The sequence below is a fragment of the Cricetulus griseus genome, chromosome 2 (assembly GCF_003668045.3).
Source record: "Cricetulus griseus strain 17A/GY chromosome 2, alternate assembly CriGri-PICRH-1.0, whole genome shotgun sequence".
Classification (NCBI taxonomy): Eukaryota; Metazoa; Chordata; class Mammalia; order Rodentia; family Cricetidae; genus Cricetulus; species Cricetulus griseus.
Window position 1 is genome coordinate 96524824 of NC_048595.1, and position 22927 is coordinate 96547750.

Sequence of the window (22927 nt, forward strand, 5' to 3'; positions counted from 1 at the left end):
TGTGCCTGTGTAACAGTGAGTTGGTTCTATTTTCATTTCTCTTCACTGCTGTGGTAAACTTTGGTTTGAAAAAATGCTTCCCACCTGGAGGAGTAAGAGTGTCCCTGAACTCCTAGCCCCAGAGGACAGGGAAGGAACTGATCTCTCCCCATCCTTCACATGGGGAAACAGACCCCACTGCTTGTGTTTGATAGATTGTGGTAAAATATACACGACTTATCATTTTAGTTTTTTGTTTTTGTTTGTTTGGGTGGTTGGTTTGGTTTGATTTTGGTTTTTTGAGACAGGGTTTCTCTATGTAGCTTTGGAGCCTGACTCTGTAGACCAGATTGGCCTCAGACTGCCTGCCTCTGCCTCCCAAGTGTGGGGATTACAGGCGTGTGCCACCACCACTGGCCATTTTAGTTATTTTTAAGTGTAAATTCAGTGGCACTCCATCACATACCTGTGTCACTGTCATTGTCATCCGTCCTCTCCACTGTTTCATCTTCCCACCTTGAAACTCCACTCTTACAGAAGCCCAGGATGGCTACAAATATGTCCCAATCCCAAACCATAAACTTCCTCCAGACATTACAAGATTTCTGTGTGTGCGTTTTGGGCTTTGTAAGTGACATGCATAGTTCTCAGTGATAAACTTTGTAAATGATGACACTGTGTCCTGGCGTTGGCAGGCTATATACACCTACACAAGTAAATCTGGCTTTAGCCACTGCCATTTCCCTACAGTTGCCAGGACTTTGAAGGCCAGGGTGCAAGTCGACTCATACAGGCCTTCCTTTTTGCATCTGTTTTATTCCACTTCCTGCTCATTTTTCTTTCCTTCCCTTTTCCCCTCCTATTAAGTTGTAAGAATTTATGATTTTTTTGAAAATTGGCATTGGATCTGTTAAACCTTAGAAGAAAACTCGAGGAAGCACCATTATTTTCTGTAAGAAGATGAAGAAATCATGTTGTGGCTGCCTATTTCCTTGGAGACTTTATGAAGGCATCATTTTTTACCCCTAGATGTGGCAAAGGCCCAGGAGACTGTGGCAGGTGTTTATGGGGCAGAGTTCCGGGTAAGAGGACCAGTGGCAGTTATACACAGTGTTCCTTTCCCCCTGTTTCTGAGCTCCTCAGGGTGGAACTAGAACCCAGTTTTTTTTTTCTTCCAACCTTTTTATTTGAATTAGAAACAGGATTGTTTTACATGACAATCCCAGTTCCCTTCTCCTACCCATCCTTCCCTACCCAGCCCCAACTAAAACCTTATCTGTCACATTTCTTTTCTGCTCCCCCTGGATGGTGAGGCCTTCCATAGGGTGTCATCAGAGTCTTTCGTATCCTTTGGGATAGGGCCAAGGCCCACCCCTGTGTGTCTTGGCTCAGGGAGTATTCCTCTATATGGAATGGGCTCCCAAAGTCCACACGTATGCTAGGGATAAATACTGGGCTTTAGTCCCATAGATTTCTGAGGTTTCCTCACAGAAACCCATGTTCCTGGGGTCTGGATCAGTCCCATGCTGGTATTCCAGCTATCAGACTGGGGAGCAAGAGTTCCTGGATGTTCAGGTCAGCTCAGAACCCAGTTTTGAAAATGGTTCTGGAGGAATTTTCTTGAGGGTTACCAATCTACCACATTCATGGAACCTTCCAGAATCCTTGGAGCTCAGAGAACACCAGAGGCTACTGAGACAAGGATCCCAAGGCTCAGTGATGGGAAACACTTGCCCCAACATCACAGTAAATGGCAGATTCATTCCCTCAGCAGCCCCTGGCTTTAAGGTCAAGCAACAGCAGCCCCTCAATGTCTAGATTTTCCTGGGTTCACCCAATCTACTGTCTGCATCTGAGGAAGAGAAGTTCCGGAGACTTCCTGTTGCAAGCTCAAGAGGGACACACCCTATCATGGAGGAGTCATTAGGTTGGAGTTGGCATGCTGGCACTCCCAGGCTCAGCCAAAGCCACAATTCTAGTGCCTGGAGCTAGTTATGAAGACTCAAAGACCTTCCCACCCCACTGGCCCTCCATCAGAGTTCACACCTGAGTTCATATCCAAGTTCATGTGTGAATTCATACCTGAGTTCACATTTGAGCACACACCTGGGTCTCACCTGAATTCCCACCTGACCTCTTTCGTGACCTCCCACCTTCTGCCTGTTGTGCTGTTCTGCACACTGGCTCAGGAAGAAACCACCTATGGGGGGTCTCCAGCCTCCAGAACTGCCTTCTTCTGCCTTAGACGCCTCCATTAGGAGACAGCTTTCCCCAAATCATAAGTTGCTTTAACCAGGGATGATAGCAATGGTGGTAGTTTAATGGTAACTGATTGTTCCCATTCATTCACCAGAGTGCTCCCATGCCCTCCTCCCCACAGCTGCCCTCCTTTCCATTCCCTCACACACTTGTCTTATAGAGGCCCTGGCCATTCACTACCCCATCTGGAGTCATAAAGTGAGCTTGGGCACCAGTTTCACTGGCTCCTGACCCTTCAGTTTACATTGTCTTATTACTCACAACCTTGTTACACCCATGTCACGGGTCCCTTTATAATCTACCAGTCACTCTTTACTGTCCTACTCTTTAATCTCCCTCCCCTACTGGAATAACCACTCCTCCTCAAGGGCAGGAATTTTGTTCCCTGCAGTGTCCCTGGTACACAGAACAGTGCCTGCCAGAAGTGGTACACTATAAATGCTTGCACTGTGAATGAATGTTCACTATAAATGCTTGCAGTGTGAATGAGCGACAGAATGAATGTCTTTCTCTCTACAGGTCGCCCTCCCCACCCTCTCATCGGATGACTTCTTGAACATCCTCTAGGCCCCATACTTGCCCATTCATGATGTATTTTCCCATCATCTATCATACTGATGTATGTGGTACCACCAAAAAGTATCTCGTGAGATCTTAACCCCCAAGCAATGGCCTTAGGAGGTAGTGCCTTGGGGAGGTGATTACATCATAAGGGTGGAGCCTTCAGGACAGGATCAATGTCCTTACAAAAGAAATCCAAAGAACTTGTTCCCACCATATGAGTTGGTGGCAAGAAGCCACTGTCTTTTGAACCAGGGATTGGAACCCTCAGTAAACACCGAATCTCTTTGATCTTGGACTCTCCAGACTCAGAACTGGGAAATAAGTGTCTAGTGTCCATATGTCATCCAGTCCGTGGTATTTTGTCCCAGTGCCTAAATGGACAAAGACACTACATTATGCTGTGACTGTTCCTTGGCTCCTCTTCTCCCCACGCGTTTGTGAAGAGGGCTCTGACTTCTTCCCTCTGTTTGCCTAAAGTCTGGCAGAGCTGGCTGGAAGGAGCTCCTCTGTTGATTCCTAATTCATCAAACTGAGTAAACACAGCACTCATGGCTGGCTGGCTGTGGCTGCAGGGCTGGCTCCGCGCAGCCCTCCAATAGTTAGGCCTTCTGTACTGGTCAGCTTCCCATTACGGTAACAAAATGCTGGACGCTGGCTACTTAAAAATTAGAGAAGTGTTTCTAGCTCATAGCTTTGGAAAGTCAAAGTCCAAGTTAATTCAGGAGTTAGGCACATTGATTTGGCCTCTGGTGAAAGTGGAAGATGGCAGCACACCAAAATAGAAGTGTATTTAGGAGCAAAGGGTCCCACTTCAGAACTGAGCAGAGAGTGGGGATGGGCCCAAACCCAGATTTCTTACCAATACTTGCATTAATTACTTTCTTCACTGCTATAACCAAATACCTGTCAAGAGCAACTTAAGGGAGATCAGTCTAAATTTTTGTTTGTGCTGGTTTGTTTTTGCCAACTTGACACAAATCTAGGTATACCTGGGGATAGAGAATCTCAATTAAAGAGCTGCTTTCATCAGATTGGCTTATAGGCCAATTTACATAATGATGCCCAACGATTAATAATTGATATGGGAGGCTGCAGTTCATTGTAGGCAGTGCTGGCCCTGGGCAGATGATCTTGGCTTGCATAAGAGAGCAGGCTGAGCAAGCCATGTAAAACGAGACAGAGAGCTGCATTTCTCTATGGCCTCTGCTTCGGTTCCTGCCTTGAGTTCTTGCTCTGAGCTCCTTCCCTGGTTTCCCTGGACGACAGACTGTAAACTGTAAGCCAAACAGATCCCAAGTTGCTTTTGGTCAGTGTTTTATCACAACAGTAGAGAATCAGACTGGTGTGTTCAAGAAGCAGAATGCTCATCCGACTTTCTCCTTTTATTAATCCAGGACTTCAGCCCTTGGGGTGGTGCTGCCCACATTTAGGGTGGGTCTTCCCACCTCAACTTTCCCAGTCTAGAAGAGTACTCATAAACATGCCAAGTGATTTGTTTCCAAGGTGATTCAATAATCAATAGCAACCATCACAATTTTCCCATGAGAACTACCAGGAAGCTCCCCCAAAAACTTCCTTAGCAGAGCATACCCCATCAGACCCCCCCTCCCAGATGTTCCAGAGAACCTCCAAGTTCCATCATGCCCACCCCTTGTGGAACATAATTAAACAAGTAAACCCCACTCAAACCAATGTACATCCCAGCATTCCTTGCCTGTCTTCCAAACGGAAATCCAGGAATGTACATCTCCCCTGCCTTCCTGAAGCTGCTGCCCTTGAAGAATCACTGGTCACCTGTCAAAGATCTGTCCCAGGACTTTCCAGAGTGGACTATATCCCTATCCTTCAAACAGCCCCTAGACCTCCCCTGCCCTCCCAGCAGTCATCCCTGTTGGTTCACCGTTGGTGTATCTGGTGGGACTATTGCTGAGCTGGGGAGCCTCATACTGACTACTGAGGCAAGTCCAGGGGTAGCCCTGGGTTAAGTTCTCAGCCTGCTCGGGCAGTGCTTCTGTGGGATGGGGGTCAGGGGGATGGCCTAGAGTAAGGGATCTGGATAACAAAGATGCTTTAGGTCCTCAACCATGGGGCGCTGGGGTCCAAAGGCAGGATGCTGAGAAGATCTGCGATCTGGAATCAGGAGCTGCAGCATTAGGAAGCATCGGGGACGCTAGGGGCCAGGAACTCACCTCTTGGGCAGGGCTGAGGAAGCGACTGTCTACAATAGCTCATACTGAAGAGAGGCAGGCCCAGAATCAGAAGTTCCTTTGACTTACAGTCCTCTGGTCACAGGGAAATGTAACAGCTGCCCAGCCCTAGCCTGTGAAGCTGGGGAGTGGCTGCCTGTCCCCAGCTGGAAGACAAGTGAGGCACATAATGAACTCCATCTGGGACTCTGGAGGGAGGAAGGGACGGAGGGAGGGAGAGAGGGGGAAGTAGCCCAAGGAATTAACATGAATGCACATAGGAGTGACAATCTACATCATAGCAACTACCATTCAAGTAGGTGCCTAGTGAATGTTTGAGCAGGAATCTTGGGTTTCTGGGTAAACCATGGAACAGCTCTATAAAATACCAGTGATGGTTGGGTTTGAAGATGTAGCTTCCCCAGGGAGATGGGCAGAGATTTTGGTCAGCCTAACACACCTTGAAGACAAATGCTGAGCTTTGTGGTATTCCCCAGGACCCAAATCCCCCTCTTTTTCAATTCCTGATGACTCAGAGCTCACAGGTTCCATAGGACAGGCTGGGATTTCTCCCTCTCTGAGTCTCCCCTCCTGTCTCTCCCCTCAGCTGTCTGCTCTGTACCTCCTGCCTAGAGAGGCATGCTCATCTCCTGACAATGCCTCACCGGCCTCTCCTCCTCCACCACAACCTTCACATATCTCCCTGGGTCCTCTTCCCCACCGCCATCAACTCTGGTGACGTCATGGCCAGAGTGAAGCAATTTAAGAACCTCCAGAGTTTAATAGGTAGAGAGATTTTCTATTTGAGATGATGGAGAGCTCTGGAAATAGATAGTGGCAATGGTTGCACAACATTGAGTGCACTTAATGCCACAGAACTGTCCACTTAAAATGATTAAAATGCTAAGAACAAGGCCTGGAGAATAAGGGGAGCCCCTCACTGGTGCTGCAAGCCTGCCAAGGGCAGCCCAGAAATGTATCCCTTTTCCATTTACTCAATGAGTGCCCCAACACAGGACCATCACACTGTGCTCTAGACTTAACCTCCACAGTCCCATCTCTGCCTTTCCTCACAGGTTCTCAGGATTAGTGCCTTGCTGGAATACACTTCAACACCATCTCCTGCAGGGCTCCCCCTATTCTCTCATTGTACCCCATCTGGGGCAGTTTTAAATAGCCATTTGTTCCCAAGAGCATATGGTTTAGAGTATTATGGCCCAGTGGGTACAGACTTCATGACTTACCATCCTTGTGACCTTGAGCTTGTCAGTGAAGCTCCCCGAACCTCTATTTCCTCCTCTGTTAAGTGAGGGCTAAAAGGGTCATTGCAAATATTGAACAAGATACATTATGAATAGCAAATGAGATAATGCATGGGAAGAATTCGGCATGGCGCCTGGCACGCAGGTCAGTGCTAAGTAAGAGCTGTGTATGAATTAAGTCAAAACTCAGCCTTGAACAGAACCAGGCTAGAGGGGCCTGAGGAATGAGCAGGACCCTCATCTGTGGGCTTGCTGACACCTGTTTCTTTCTCCTTCCCCATGACTGTGTTGTAAGGAGCCCCCTGCCCCTTGCACTTCCGTGTGGCTATGCATCTCACCACCCTGTCTGGTCAGATGGTTACCCTTCTCCTTTGGCAACCAGCAGGGTTCAAGATGATGTCTGTCCCACCAGATAGAGTATAGATACCCAGGGTATCTATGATGTGTCCACCTCTTTGATGAGAAGGAAATCAGCATCTCCAAGGGGACCTATTTAGAGGTGGGGGTGAAGGGGAAGGAGTTTGTTGCCACAGTCATAGCCCAGCTTTCTTGACTGACAAATCTGCTAACTCCTACTGAGGTGAAGGGCAGATGAGGCATGTCACAGAAGGAAGCAGGGTAGCCCAGAGCCCTGTGCCTGTTGTGTATAGCTCACTCTTTTCTTGTGCATTCATCTTTTATTGTACCATCCCTGGGCTACTGCATGTTTGAATGTATTTCGTGGATATTATGAGCCACTCAAGCCCATAGAGTCTGGTAGTGCCCAGGCTTCCTGTTGATACATGGCTTTCCAAGGGGGCTGGGCGGTGTTCTCACCAAGACATTGAGAGGCCAGCACATCTCACCTAGACTACTATTCCCAGCTGACCTCTTTCCTCACTGGCTCCATCCCACTCTGTGCCAATTGCCATTGGTGCCTAGGTGAAGCAAGCATGGCTCCCCTCAGCCAACTGCAATTCATGTCCTCCAGTGTCCTGTTACTTCCTAAAAGAGAAAAACACACCTGTTTGCAGTTCACTATCTGAGGTACCCGCCCAAGCCTGCCCCACCCCAGCCACCTTGTTTCTTGCCACACCTCTTCACTCTTCCGTGTTCCTGCAGGCCCTGTCCCTTCCCACTGCCAGACTTTTTATTTTGTGGGACCCTGGCCTGGTGTTCCTTCCTACCATACAACCCTTTGCCCATTTTCAAGCCTCAGCTGAAATGCTGCCTCCTCCAAGAAATGCCAGAAGACTATCCCAGTGTTTGTCAAATTTCCCTTGCATCTCTGCCATCTTTTTCACGCTATCCTGCCCTTCATGCAGGCATTTTGTTTGAATGTGTCTTCCATTGCTGTCCAGAGCCGTAGCAATGTTTTCTACATCCCCCAAACCTGGTCCAGTCTGTCACCCATCACCCACTGGTCTCTGAAGAAACACAAGAATGTTCTATAACTCCTTATTGAAATCTCCATTATATTACTTATCACATTTCCCTCCAACGTGTCCGTATCTTTCACTCCCTATAGATTACAAGTACCCTGATGGCAGGGCCATGTCCTTCTTAGCTCCTCTCTCAGCACTCTGCTCAGGTCCCCAGTCAGTGTCGAACTGGAGATAGCCCAGTGGCATACACAGCAGGAGTTTGGTCCCTCTTTTGCAGGTGACCTGAGCCCACCCCCAGGGAAAGGGCTGCAAATGCCTGATATTTGCACAGACCTGCAGGAAAGAACAGCCCCTCCTGACAGGCAGCCCAGGCAAGCTCTGTGTTTGTGACCCTGACTTTTAAAAATGTCACACCTGCATATGCAGTGAGATTTATCGACAGCTAATTAGGAAACGCAGTTTGTATCTACCAAGCTCTGAAAAACATTTTGTAAACCAGGTAATTGGCTTTCCCTGTGCAAAGGAGAGCTGGGTGGTGGGGCTCCATCATTCTCATGTAACTTCGTCTGCAGCTGGCCAAGAATTCAGAGTGATAGCTTCCGGGAGAATACAGAAATGCCAGTGGTTCAGTCTTCCAAGGGGACAGCTGGTCAGTGGGCTCTGTTCAAGGACTGTGTGAGCCTCTCCTGTTCTTCCTTGGCAACCAGCGGCATCCAAGATGGCGGCTGTTCCATCTTGACTCCGAAGCAGATGGCCCGTCCATCACCCAGAGGATGGGATGGGGTGTGAAAAACTCAAGCTGGCTGCAGTTAGTAAGCTCTTGGGGCAGAGCTATGGAGGTGACTACTTTTATTTCAGGGTGTTCACACCAAAGGAGACAGAGTCAGTTTTACAGCAGCAATTCTGTTCAACCAGCACAACTGGGACACCTGTGTAGGACCAAGTCCTTCCTCGATGAAGGGAGAATGAGATGGTCTACTCCAGTACACAATAGACTCCTCTGATTGTGTCCTTTATCCTTGTGCTGCTGCCAGCATCCTGAATGATAGTGGATATTTGCTTTTCAAGTGCAAGGCATACTTTCTTACTTCCTGCCATTCCCCCAAATTCTCCTTTGTCTATCTGTAATATCTTTTTGCCTTCTCTAATACTTTATCAGATGTGTTAAATTTTTTCAAAGTTATATGGCAGGCTCTTAAGAAAGCTTTTTGGTCTGACTGACTGACCACATCCTGTGCTCCAGAGGATCTGTAAGTTTTAATTTAAGGTCATGTCTTCTTCATGCCAAGCCAAGTGCAGGAAAGTAAAACAGTGAGAAATAGAGTCATCAGGGGAGGGATATTCAGCTGGAGTCAGAGGGTTCTAGAGAGATGCCTGTGATGGGAGAAGGAGAGCAGGAACAGATAGGTAAGGTGGGCCAGCCCTCCAGGATGAGAAATCCTGAAGATGGGAACCAGAAAGAGAAGCTTGGACTGTAGTACTGCCCCAAAAAAGTCATAGACTGACCGGCAAGGCTCAAACACTACCCACAGGAGACTTGTGTACTGGCCAGACCTGTGGGGTCTACGTTCTGTTATGCTGCCTACTCCATGGGGCAAGGATGCTCCCAGAAAGAGAGTGGCCTTGTCCCCAAAGTTAAGGAGGATTCTTAAGGCACAGTCCCTGGAGGTTGTCAGGGACGACCCTTCCCCATCCATTGGTCTTTCTATGACTGAATCCCAGGGTTTGGGGGGTACCTCTTCTTCTAAGTCCTCGAATTCTTCTCACTCACACCTTGGCTCACCCCAGCATCATGCCTTTTGCTCACATTCTGTGACCGAAACTCACACTCAGTATGCCAGGTCTGGGGACTGCAGTCTCCCTGTGTGCTCAGGATGAAGAGGGTAAGAGCACAGACATCATGAAGCCTGCGTTCAGGAATGCCACCCCTTAGGCTGATGGCTGACCTCTCTGACCCTCAGGTTCCTCATCTGTAAGAATGGTGATACTAATAGGATGTGATTTGTAGGCTGTTTGTGAGGTTTAAGTGAGACCATATATAAAGTATTTAGTATAACCAGGCACAAATATGTGCCACGTAAAAGCTGCCCATGATGTGATTTATTATTTTTCTTTGTTTCAAATGTACCACGTCAGTAACCCTTTACTGAGTGTCTGTTCCCTGGAGGGTGCATGAGCTCGCTGTTTCCTAGCTGGCTCCTGTTCTTTAGTGGATGATCAGAAAGTGTTTGAATGAATTAGCTGCAATAGCAAGTCAATACAGTGTGTGCTCTGCTCAGCTGCCCATGGCACTGCTCTAATTTGTAGCATCACTTAGCAATGAGAGGGATGAAGTCCTGCTTTTGGGTTCAGAAAGACCAGGAAGGAGATGGAGTGGCTGAGAAAGCATCCCAGCTATAGGAGGCAACCCAGTTTAAAATATCTTCCCTGGGACCGGGGATGTAACGTTCATAGAGTACTTGCCTAGCATGGGCATTGGGTTAGATCCTCAGTAGAGCATAAGCCAAGTGTGGTGCTGCATGCCTGTAATGCGAGCGAGTACTGGGGAGATAGAAGCAGGAGGATCAAAAGTACAGGGCTATCCTTAGCTATACAGGTCAAAGCCAGTCCCATGGGCTACATTAGACCCTCTCTCAAAGTGGGGGAAAATTTTCAGTCTATATAAAAGTCATAGGTGCTTTAAAAAATATCCAAACAAAACAAAATACCAAGGAGAGAGATAAGAAAGAAGTCACCCCAAATCTTATTGTATTAGCATAACATGACTGCGGTTCTTGACATCTCTCTATGCATGTGGTTATAAGTAGAAAAAAGGACATAAAAAATTTACAACACGGGGTCCTTACTAGAGCCCACTAGGCTGGGGTTACAGTTTCTCTGTTTTGCATGTCAAAGAGGAAGAATGTAAAGTAGAAAGAATTGTTGGCATTAAGCGATTTTGCCCTCTCTACCGAGAACATTTGTTTCTAGCTTTGCTCTTAGGGAGACATAGAAGAGTCTGGAAAGTGGTGAGGTTAGACTCCTGGCTTTTCAGTTCCAGTTTTCATTTTTAGATGGTATCGATTAAAGGCAGAAGAGGAAATTAACCAGCTTCCAATTCCATTCCTGTCTCCACCTTCTCAAGTTCACATTTCCAAGTGTCTTCTCTTCACGTTAAGTGGGTCCAGCTTTCACCATCGCTGCCTTATCACGAGCCCCATCCCTCAGGTTAACATTTTCATTTCTCTCTTGATTGACTGGACTTTGTCACGCAGTTTCTCTCTCCCCGGCCACCAAGAAGGTGTATGTAGTCCCCAGCTGTGAGTTCTGCATGGTACAGCACAAGGCGGCAGTCTGAAAGCTTTGCAGAAGTCAATTGCAGGGTGCAGGAGGTGATGCTTCATTCAGTTTGGCGATGTGGCTAGGAGGGCTCTGAACAAATCAATAGGGGAAAGACAAACAACCCAATAAAAATCTGGGCGAAGTCACCAGTGTGAAAGAGGAAGCTCAGACAGCCCATAAACACAGGGAAGGATGGCTTTGCCCCTGCAGTAATCAGGGACACGTGCATTGGAGTGAGACAACAGATACCCACAGGCGGGCAAAATTGGAAGCTGGTGCGGGTGCGGGTGTAGCTGTGAGGTGTCTCAACTATGCCTGTGGGGAGTGTCAATGGCTCACTGAGAGAGTGGGGCATGCCCTATGAGTCAACAGTTCCATTTCCAGGTTTGTGCCATGGAGAACTCTGCATGCTTGCCAGGAACTATGCATGGAAAGTCTAGCTATCCTGCCTAGGCCAACCAAAGCACTAGGAACAGTGTCATAACTTCAGCTGTAAACTTGACACAACCCAGAGTCACCTGGGAGGAGGAAACCTCACCGGAGGAATCTTCTAAATCAGATTGGCATAAAACCAATCAATGAGGGATTTTCTTAATTGCTAATTGATGGAAGAGTGCCAAGCCCTCTGTGGATGGTGTTATCCCTAGGCAGGTGGGCCCAGGCTGTATAAGCAAGCCAGTAAGCTGTGTTTTCCACGGCCTTTACTTCAAGCTCCTGTCTTGGTTTCCATAGACTCCTGTCTTGGCTTCCATGGACACTGGTTGTAGTCTGTTAGCATGTTAGTTTAAATAGATCCTCTCCTCCCAAGATTGCTTGTGGTCAGTGTTTTATCACAGCAACAGAGACGCACAATGGGACACCAAGTATCCTTTGACAGAGGAGTTAACAGAGAGAGTAGTGTATTCAGAAGACCTTGGCCTAACTGTTACAAAACGAAAAGACCCAACTGTGTTCTGCAACACACATTGGGAAAACATAATGTAGAACCAGAAGGACCTGCTTCTGGGGTGTACAGAGGGGTCCCACTTACACGGTTAAACTCAAGAGTTGAGGTGCAGAGTTGAGGACAAGTAAGGGTAGGGACATGCCAAGTTTAGCCCAAGGCCCCCCTTGGGTGAGGAAGGTGTTTGTAGGATCTGTGAGGGTACTGGAGACATTGTATTCCGTAATTAGGAATTAGTTTTACTTTTCTTTTACTTTGCATGCGTGCGTGTGTGTGTGTGTGTGTGTGTGTGTGTGTGTGTGTGTGTGTGTGTGTGTGTGTGTGTGGTGCACCTATGTGCACATGTGGAGGTGTGTGTGTGTGTGTGTGTGTGTGTGTGTGTGTGTGTGTGTGCTGGTGCACCTATGCCACGGTGCACATGTGGAGGTCAGAGAACAACTTTGGGGAGCCACTTCTCTCCTCCTACTGTGTATTTCAGGGATTGAACTCAGGTTGTCAGGCTTGCATATCACGTACCTTTAGCTGCTAAGCCATATTGCTGGCCCAGGAATTTTTCTTTAAAACGAAAGTGTTCTGAAATCTCATTGCCTAGAATTGAATTCTTGTCATTTATGTGACCTTGAGTAAATGATTTAACCTTTGGGAGTCTCAGCTTCCCTACCTGTGAAATGGAAATGAAAACAGAACTGACATTAGTAATACTATAGGGCATGAAGTCACCTACAGTTCTTAATACTGAGCCTAACACACAGTCAGGGTGCAATACGAGGCAGCTGGTGTTCTTTTCCGTTTTACTTTGCTTTGGAGTTTTAGATAGGGTCTTGTTATGTAGCTCAAGTGTGGAGTGCTGGGATTGTGGGCAAGAGTCATCACACCGCAGCTAGTATTGTTTTCTGTCAGGCAGATGGTGGTATTTGGGAGACCACTGTAGGCTCCACAACTCCCAAACACTTGTGCTCCAAAGCCTGCCCAGGGACTAAGCACAGACAGAAGCATCCATGTGGGGTGATTAGAGGAGCCAAGGGTGATTTAGCCTGAAGGCATCTCTGAGTAACACAGGCTGAGCTGAGGTATCTGGGGGGCTCTCCTGAGGTGGAGGGCCCTGCTTGTTCAATGAGGCTACAGAGCTGGGGCAAACAAAATGTGGCCCCTGGGCCATATCCAGCTGCTGCAGCTTTTAAAAATAAAGTTTTACTGGCTGGCAGCCCCCCGCTCCTCTGTGTGTTCTCTGTGGCTGTTCACACTACAGTGGTGGAGAAGAGCCACTGCTTAGGTCCATTGAAGACTAAGATGCTCACCATCTGGTCCTTTATGGGACTTTGGGACAGAAAATGCAAAAGGAGCAGTGGTTTCCAGGCCAAGCTAAGGAAGAACTTTGTCAGAAGAGACCCTGGCCCTGGAGGGACATTAGCAGACATGGCCTGCTCTTGGTGGGGGAGGTGAAGAGGGCTCTGAAACCACGAGCGGCTTGGACACATTTGCTTTTAAGGTCTCCTTCCAGTCTGACATTCTGTGGGAACTAATTCCCGGTTTCCAATGGGTTGTTATTAATTCTGACATTTTCTTGGCATTTTTTTAAAAGAAAAAAAAAACATTTTCACTCTCAGCATCATTTTCTTTGAAATTCTCAAGTCAAAAAAGTATTTTAATTCTTTAAAAATGAGATCTAAATGAAAAAGAAACTCATTCTGGGGTCTTACTTTTTTCATAAAAAAAAATGATTTTCATGGCTGTTGGATCTATTCCCATCTATAAGGGCTGAATTTTAAGAGCCCATGTTTTCGGGTGATTTCTGAAACAGGTTCCCACAGGCAAGGAGAAGCTGTTGGCACCAAAACCAGTGCATTGGAATGTGCAGGTGGTGACCGTTGGCAGGACAGTGGTCATGGTTCCAGCTGTGCATGCCAGTGAGTTACGAGTAAACTGTGGGATTCCTTCCTGTATGCTGGGCAGGTGGTGACCTTGCCAACACTCAGAATGCCCTCTTGAAGTGAATGGAGGACAGTCTAGTGGGGGATTTACAGGGCAAGGAGGAACCCACCTTTTCCAGGACTTGGAAGCCCTTTCTGGGGCTCTGAGGGCAACTTATCAAAAGCCAAATGGCTGAAGAATACCTTGCCATATAACTTCTCAAAGTTGCTATCTGGCACAGGGAATGTCTCATTAAAAGCTGTTCAAGAGATGCCGTAGGATATCAGAAGCTTCCAGCACTGCCCTGGCTTCTGCAGGGGCCATCCCTAAAAATGGGTGACAATCAGCAGTGCTTTGGGGACCATCTCCAAGTGCAGCCTTTGGGACGGAGGGAGATGTGAGATTCATGTGAAACTGATTTCCACCTGGGCTGGAAGGACAAATCTGTGAATTGTGTCTGGGGAAGTGTCCACAAGGCCTCCTTAGGGAGTTGCTTGGAGAAATTTCCTACGTTTCAGTGAGCTGGCCATCGAGTAAATTGATACTCAGCAGGTGACCTGTTGGTGAGTCGCTTTGGTGTGCACTCAGCCACCTTGTCCATAGTCCATAATGGACTCCTGAGGCCACACAGGAAAGCTACACTCTGGCAAGGACCTCTGGGATTCTTTCTTTCCTCTGCTTCAAACATCAATTACTTTTAGTGCATGAGTTCACCGAGGCTTGGACCATGTGTAGCACAGACTCGGATGGATGCTGTCTCAGAGTACAGAAGGAGTTCAGAACTCATCCCATCCCAAGGCAGCCCTGCTGTGTGTGGACCAAATATGGGGAGACAGTGGCTCCAGGGAAAGGAGAGAGCCATAGCAGCTTCTAAATCAGTCCAGCTCTGCCGGGCCCAGGCCCCTGCTTGGATGAGGTTGAAGCCCCCAAGCTGATCCAGCTGTGGTCAGCTGGAAAGTCTACTATCTTGGGACTCTAAACGTCAGCTAAGAAGATTCAGAATCAGAAATTAGGGTTAGGGAGAGTAGCATTATAGTAGGACAGATAGATAGCCAGACCTCATGGCATGAGCCTATAATTTCTGTATGTGAGAGGATCAAGGTTAATGCCAGCCTGGTACCCATATGGGATCCATGCCAGACTGCTCTATGTAGTAAGACCCTTACTCAAAAAAGGGAAAAGAGGGCCAACAAGATGGCTCAGTGGGTAAAGGTGCTTGCCATCAAGCTGGAAGAGCTGAGTTAAATTCCCACATAAAGATGGGAGAATAGAACTGACTCTACAAGTCATCCTCTGACCTCCAAATGTATGCCATGACATGCTAAATCCTTCCACCCCAATAATAAAAAAAAAATTTGAAGAAAAACAGAGGGCTGAGGAAGTATCTCAGTCGGAAAAGTACCTGTTATGCAAGCCCAAGGACATGAGTTCAAATCCCCAGCACCCATACACATAAAAGTTTGGCATAGTGGCATGTATCTGTAACAATAGTGCTGGGAGGGAGGGAGAGCTGGGCAGAGACAGTTGGATCTCTGGATCTCATTGGCTAGCCAGCCTAGCTAATTGTTAGCTCCACATTTAATGAGAGGTTCCATCTAAAAATTAAAGTGTAATTAGAGAACATCCTAGTTACTTTCCCATTTATGTGATAAACACCATGATCAAAAACAGCTTGGGGAGAAAGGGGTTAATTTGTCTTTTAGGTCACAGTCTAGCATCCATGGAAGCCAAGGCAGGAGCTCAAGGCAGGAACCTGGAGGCAGGAATTTAAGCAGCCTACAGAGGAACACTGCTTACTGGCTTGCTCTCAGGCTTACAGTTGTCTACATTCTTCACACAACCCAGGACCCCCTGCTCAGGGTTGGCACTGCCCACAGTGGACTAGGCTCTCCTCATCAAAAGCAGTCAGGAAAATGACCCTGTAGACATGCCTACAAGCCAATCTGATGGAGGCAGTTCCTCAGCTGAATTACCTTTTCACAGATGTCTCTAGTTTGTGTCAAATTGATTGAAACTAACCAGCACAGAGAGAAATAGAACAAAGACAGATGCCAACATCTGGCCTACACACACACACACACACACACACAAATGCATTTATACAAATTATGCCACACTATACACACGGAGTGTGGGGAGAAAGATGCGGCGAGGAAAGGAAAGATTCCTTTGGGTGACTTTTAGAACTGTCAGGGGAGGAAGAGGTCTTACTCTCCAGTGGGTGAGTTCTCCTGCCTTAGGCCAAGAGCTCTGACACAGAGGAGGTTCTGACTTGCAGCCCTGTCTGAGGGAAATGGTCTTTCCAGAACGCATAGCTTTAACCTTCTCTTCAATTTCTGAGTTCACTAATTATTAGAAACTGGGAACCTGGAAATCCCCTAATCCTGGCAAGATGGGAGAGAGTCCTTCCTCTTTGTTCCTTATCTTCCCCTGCAACAAGAGCAGTGCAGGGTGGTGGGATAGATTGCATCACCTAGATTCATGCACAAAGAAGTGGACTAGGGGACAAAAGGCTGAATAGGGCACAGGATTCTTTACTTTGCCACATCAGCACATTCAAAACAAGACCTCCCACTACCTATCACTTCGTAGAGTAAACGGCTTTGGCACCGTGTAGAGCAGCAAGGATCCGGCTACACACATGAAACTAATTCTTTAAATGGAAGGCAACTCACTAGGCCAATCCTGCTTTTCTCAGTCTACCTGAGAACATTAGCTTCTTGTCTTGCTGCAACAGATCACCATGACTGTGGTGGTCTAAACCTCGCTCATCTAATAGCTCAACTAGGAGTTGAACTCGGGGTCTTGCACATGCTAGGGAAACACTCTATGCTTGGACTTGATCCTCAGTTTTAAACTTTTGTTTGGCTAGTTTGAAACAGGCTAAGGTGCCCAAACAGGCTATTAACTTGTGGTCTTGCTGCTTCCACTTCCCTAGTGACTGCCACTCCAGACAGGTGCCAAACCGAGGGCTGGATCCATGTCCAAAGACATGACTGGAGAAGGTCTACTTCTATGCTAGTTTGGGTTCCTGGCAGAATCTAGTATGTTTTTTAAATTTTTATGTGTATGTGTGAGTTCCAATGTGTATGTATGTATGCATAATATGCACATGCCTTGTGTTCATGGAGACCAGAAGAGAGCATTGTGAACCACCCAGTGTGGTGCTAGGAACTGAACCTGGGTCCTCTGCAAGACCAGCAAGCACTCTTAATTGCTAAGCCATCTCTCCAACCCCGGTATTGAGGTCCTTACCATTGCAGGCCGAGCCCTCCTCTCCTTGACACATGACTTTCTTCACCTTTAAAACACAATGACTAACAAGGCCCTGCCATGCTTCCAATCTCTAATTTCCCAGTCACTCCCACTCAAAGGTCTCTGCTGTTAAGGGCTTGTGGGACTATGGTGAGCTCACATGGATCTTAATTTAAGGTCAGCTAATTAGTACCTCAATTACATGGGCAAAATACCTTTTGCCAGGAAATGACATTCCTGGGAGTAACACTCTGGAGCCAAAACGCTATCTGCCATTCCTAGTCTGGTGAAAATTGGGTCAGGCCAACATTTGGTAACCTTGGGAGAGTCTTCCAGATGCAATAAGGGCTTGTTAGATATGCGGAGACTTGAGAGTTGACCAAGCCAGGAGCTGTGTGTTTAGGGGCAGCCAGCCTTGTTGCTAATACAGCATCTTGGGCAGATGGGTGATGTTGCTAAGCAAACAAGTATGAAAAAGCTCATTGTCCTTAATATTGTTTTCACGCAGCTCTGACAATAGATCTGTGTGGCTCTGCAGTATGATTGCCATTAGATGGGAAAACAAGAAAATTCCTTTTAGATATGTATTCAAACTAGAAATGACTCAGGAAATCGGGGCAGATAAATGAACCCTGAGCTGTTGTGTCTATGCACTTCTGCTCTGTGGAGGGTTAGGCACCCTCAGCTGTGGAGTGGAGTGGGGTAATTAGCTCAGGACTCCAAGAAACATGAGGGGGGAGATTTCTTCTCCATCATTGCATAACTTCTTCCCTTTGTCCTTTGCCTCCCCTCTTTTTTCTCGACTGCCCCCCCAGTCCAAATTCCCCAATGGGGCTGTAAGGATCCTCCTTCCCCTTCTCCAGGCCTCAAGTCCTCTTCAGGTAGCCAGGAGTGGGGGCACTGTGGGGCTGGGTTATTCCTTTGTCTTTCCTGATTCCTTTCCTGCACTTGCTCTGATCCTGAACCCTATGTTGCCTTCTCTCAGAGCATCCTCTTGGTTCTCCTTATCCTGTGGGCTGATCTGCCCCTAAGAGCTGGCCACTACATAAGATATCCTATGGTACCCTGACTCATAGCCTCTGAAGTTTGAGGCCAGAGCTTCTGTGTGAGGCTATCCTATATGCAAACATCTGCTCTACCCCTATGATGGCCACTTATGGGGACCATGTGGATGCTTGGGAAGAAAGAACAAGAAAGACAATGGGCAAACAGAGGGAGACAGGGTGGTGTGTAATCCAGACTGGAGCCGTGAGCAGACCACAGTGAAGCAAATGGCAAGTCCATACCCTCCGGTTAGCATCCAAACAGACAAACAAAATATAGGGTGATTATTAGAGGCCAACATTTGATACAGCAGCATGATATCATCTCGAAGTTCACACTACAGAACCACCCCTCCCCCCAAAAAATCATAAAACAATCTTATAATACTTTAAGTAATCCTATGATTTGCTGTTGGACTTGATTCATAGATTCATGTGTGGGGCCTTAGAGTCACCAGCTGGACATGCCTGTTTAGTCAGTGATGGGAGCTGGGTACCATCAGTCGGGAGGCCTGGTTGGTGAGACATGAGTTGGAACTGTGTTTCTGGCAAAGGAAGCAGCAAGTGCAGTAACCCAGAGGCCAAAAAGAGATGCCTTTGATTTTTATTTTATTTATTTATTTTTGGTTTTTTTGAGACAGGGTTTCTCTGTGTAGCCCTGGCTATCCTGAAACTCACTCTGTAGACCAGGCCGGACTCAAACTCACAGAGATCCACCTGCCTCTGCCTCCCAAATGCTGATTAAAGGCGTGTGCCACCACCTCCCTGCAAGATGCCTTTGGTTTTTGAGATTTAAAGGAGACTGGGAGGCCTGGTTTGATGAGCAGTGGGAAGAGAGGGAAGGAATAAGACATCCTGAGAAGCAGGGCTGTCACTGAGAAGAGATTACCATCATCCCAGGCTTGTGAATAACACAGAGAAGTGGTTCCGTGGCTCTTTCCACTAGTACCTGAGTGTTTCCTAACTGCCCTGCTGGGGGTCATCTGGCTGGAGGGATGGCTGCCTGCCACTTGACTGGGGCCCACATCTTTAGAGATTTCAACAGCTAGTACCATGCACTAGCTTTCAAAGATTTTCTTGTCTATGAATGTTCTGACTTTTTAAAAATTCTTAAATTATGTATACAGGTACTTTGTTTGCATGTATATCTCTGCACCATGTGCCTGTGGAAGCCAGAGGACAGTGTTGGATCCCCTGAAACTGGAGTTACACAGTTGTGAGCTACCATGTGGGTGCTGGGAATTGAACCCCAGGTCCTCTGGAAGAACAGCCAGTGCTCTTAAGTAATGTGCTTAGGATCCATTGTCATGGAGAGATGGGTTTCTCTCCTTTTGAGACTTTCATTCTGGTAGACCTGTAAGAGCAGGGAAGTCAGCTGGTGAGAAGAAGGAATCCTTTTTCAGAGGACACTGAGGCAGCTACAGTGATGTGCTTTGCTGCTCCAGGCCGGGAGGTAGTCCTCTGTTCATGGGAAGCTGACCACTGACTGAGAGACAAAGGTAGAAGGGAAGAGAGCCATGAGGATTCCTGCCACATTTTTCCTCTTGTTATTTCCTCCTTGGGGGTACCCTGATATGTTTCCTTGGCCAGGTTTTCTTTCTAGTCCTGGGCAGAGCTGGTTTTCACTATTGAATTCTCCTCTTGATATGCATGGCATCTTTTCTCCCCCAGCCCCCCTCCCGTCCCCACCCAGTGCCCTCCCCTACACACGAGCACTGTGACAAGTATGCATCACATCAAGTTACCATTTTGAATATTCTTCTAGTGTCTTGTGACGTTAAATGCATTCATATTGTCACAGCACTCAGTCTCCAGACCTATGCTATATCCCATACTCAAGCCCTCAACCTATTGAGCAGTGATCCCCACTTCCCACTCCGTCTGCTCCCTGCCCCCCCAAACACAATTGTAGTTTCTGCAGCCATGAATTTGTCCACTCAAGGTACTTCACATGAGTGGAAATCATTCAGTAACTGGCCTGTCAGAAATGAAGGTATTTTAAAGAGACTCTTTTGTTCTTCAATCTGACTATCAGACTATTGAAATAATGGACCCCAAAGTAATGGGACTCTACCAGGAATCTCATGCTGGGAGGAGAAAGAGACTGAGAGCTTGCTGGCAGCTAGAGGAGGAGCTTGTCTCAGAAAAGAGATTTCACAGTTCTAGCAACTTGTTAGGCCACCTTGCAAGTAATCCAGACAACTATGGATCAGTGATGGCTGGGACCACACCATGACCAGACTGCTTAGACGTGCACATCCCCAGCCCCTGTGTGACCTTTAATCTCACTTCAGGACTCTGAAGATGAACTAGAGGGATCACTGACTCTCTTTCTCCTACTTTCCATTGTGGCCACATTAAATAAGTCTCCTTTTCCTGCTTTTTACTATTAATTTGGCTGTATCATGTGTCAGAATTTCTTCCTTCTTTAAGGCTGAATAGTATTCCACTGTATGTGCATACCGTAGTTTGCGTGTTCCTTCATTTGTTGATGGACTTTGAGATGTCTCAACAGATGGCTGTTGTATGACTGACTGGTCCTGCTCTGAACATGGGGTACAGATATCTTTGAGTCCTTCCTCTCAATTCTTTAGGGTTCTCATGTAGAAGTAGAGTTATTGCACCGTATGGTAATTCTTCATTGACTTTTTGGGGTAGACATACTGTTTCCTTCAGTGTAATGTTTTATACCACTGCTAGTGTTCAGAGCTGGCAGTTTCTTCACATCCTGTCAACACTTGTCCTCTGCTGTTTTCACAATAGCCAGAGTGTGGCCTCGTCTTTTAAAATGTAAATGACTATGGAAAGAAGGCCGGGGAGGGGGTGGCTTTCCTCTCTGTGTGTAAAGGAGATGACTGAGGGCTGGGTTTTGAGGGTGCTTAGAGAGGGTCTGGGTTGTAGTACTCAAAACTTCCCTAAGCTCAGGACCTGGGCTTAGGGCGGGGTGGAACTGTTCACCCTGGGCAAACTGAGGCCTAAGGGTTTCCCATGGTGGCAGGTTGACTGTCTGACCCTACTATGGGACCCTTGGCTCAGGAGAACCTGTGTCTAATGTGGGCTTTGCTCTCTGTTTCTCTCTAGTGTGACAATGCAAAGGGATTGAAAGCCTTCTATGATGCAATAAAGTATGGGCCCAACCATTTGATGGTGTTTGGAGGCGTCTGTCCGTCTGTTACATCTATCATCGCTGAGTCCCTCCAAGGCTGGAATCTGGTGCAGGTAAGGGCAGAGCTCCCCACCCCACCTACAGTGGAATCGTGTTTGTGGGCACCAACAGGAACCTTCCCTGAGTCCCTGAGTCCCTGAGTCCCGAGTCCAGGTCTGCAACCATGGGTACTGCAGATAGAGCTTTCGAAAGAGGAGATGAGGTACAAGTCATGGAAGAGGCACGGCGCAGGACTGGTGGCCCACTGAGCCTGGCCCACATGAGCTTCCCTGGAAGGTGACATAGTTACTGCTGAGGCAGGAGACGGTGACAGACAGATGGTGATACAGAGGAGAGCACAGCTGGGGGAATGCAATATCAAGAAGTGGAAATGTGGGTGGGCTTGGGCATCAGTGATTCTTCATGCACTGGGTGTGGGCCTATTCAACAGGAGAGGAGGTTAGAAGCAGCAAATCTCACAGCATTCAGGGAGCTAGCAGGGTATGTGAGAGCCTGCCTACAACCCCCAAGGTATCCCCAGCTGTTGCAAGACTCTGTACTTCATTCTTGATTGCAGGAAGCCCCATAAACACAAAGCCAAGGGCAAAGGACAGATAGGCTGAAGAATCCAAAGCCTCCATGGATACCATGGTCAGTGTGGCCTTGGCTATAGGGCCACATCAGGCATGCGAGACTGCCAGTTTTGTGTCCCTCTGCAGATTTGCTGTGCATCTGTAACCAGCTTCTTGGATGCAGCCCACCACTTCCCTACTGGTGTTCTTTCCAGGTCCCAGGGCCAGATCCAGGGCTCTGGTGAGATGCAAACGCAAAAGGATCCAGATACCTGGGAACTAGGCTGTGCTATACACATCTGGGTGCTTTAGTGATCTGAGGTGGGTGGGATGGGGGGGGCAGAATGGTAGAGTAAGCCCAAGGGGAGCCATTCTGCTTTCGACTTGCAGAGTCTGAGTGTGGGAAGGAAGACAGATCTTGATCCTGGTGGGAGTGGCCTGGCAGCCCTCCCTCCTTCACTCAGAGAACTGTACACCCATTTGTTAGGATCCAAACTATGGTTCTCACAAGCTGCCTCCACCCGTCTCTGGAGGCTGAGCTCACCTACAACGGGTGGGTTTGTCTACAACTGCTGGAAGAGCTGAATGCCTTGACTTATTTCAGAACTGGCTCTGGGTGTGGGCTGTGTCAGGAGCTCTGACTGCCCCTTGAGAGTGTGGGCACTTGCTGGACAGAGGCCCACCTGGAATGCTGGAGTGAGAATAAGCTATTTCTGTTTCTTAGGCCACAAAAATAGGCATTTGCACACCACTGGGGTGAAGACTCACGCTGGTGCTGAAACGGGTTAATTTTAACATTTGCCTTTTGCGCTTCTTGATTCAGGCCTGCTGTGAGGGAGGCTCATCCTGTGTTGTCCTGATCTGAGTCACTCAGTCACTGGGAGCCTAAATTCCCACACCCCAGCGTGAGGACCAGGGAAGGGTTACTGTTTCCTCATCCATCCCAGGCAGATCCTGGGCATGATACAGGGCTCTAATCTGGGTGTCACAAAAAGAGAGGCCAACTAGGGTACAAGGAGGAAGGAGCTGGCTGGACATCAAAGAAGGGAGCATGCTGGGACTGCAGAGAAGGCTAGGGTTTGGTCTCTGAAGCTGCATGGCTGTCCGGGAGATTGCCTGATGA

The 22927-nt window shown here is 47.7% G+C and overlaps 1 protein-coding gene across 1 annotated transcript in view; it reads left to right on the plus strand.

Moving 5' to 3' along the window:
* The window catches only part of Gabbr2 (gamma-aminobutyric acid type B receptor subunit 2), a 344902-nt gene that overhangs the window by 95663 nt on the left and 226312 nt on the right, over positions 1–22927 (plus strand). Inside the window, 1 exon segment of the mRNA XM_027403592.2 lies at positions 21169–21306. Coding sequence (XP_027259393.1) covers positions 21169–21306 — 138 coding nt within the window.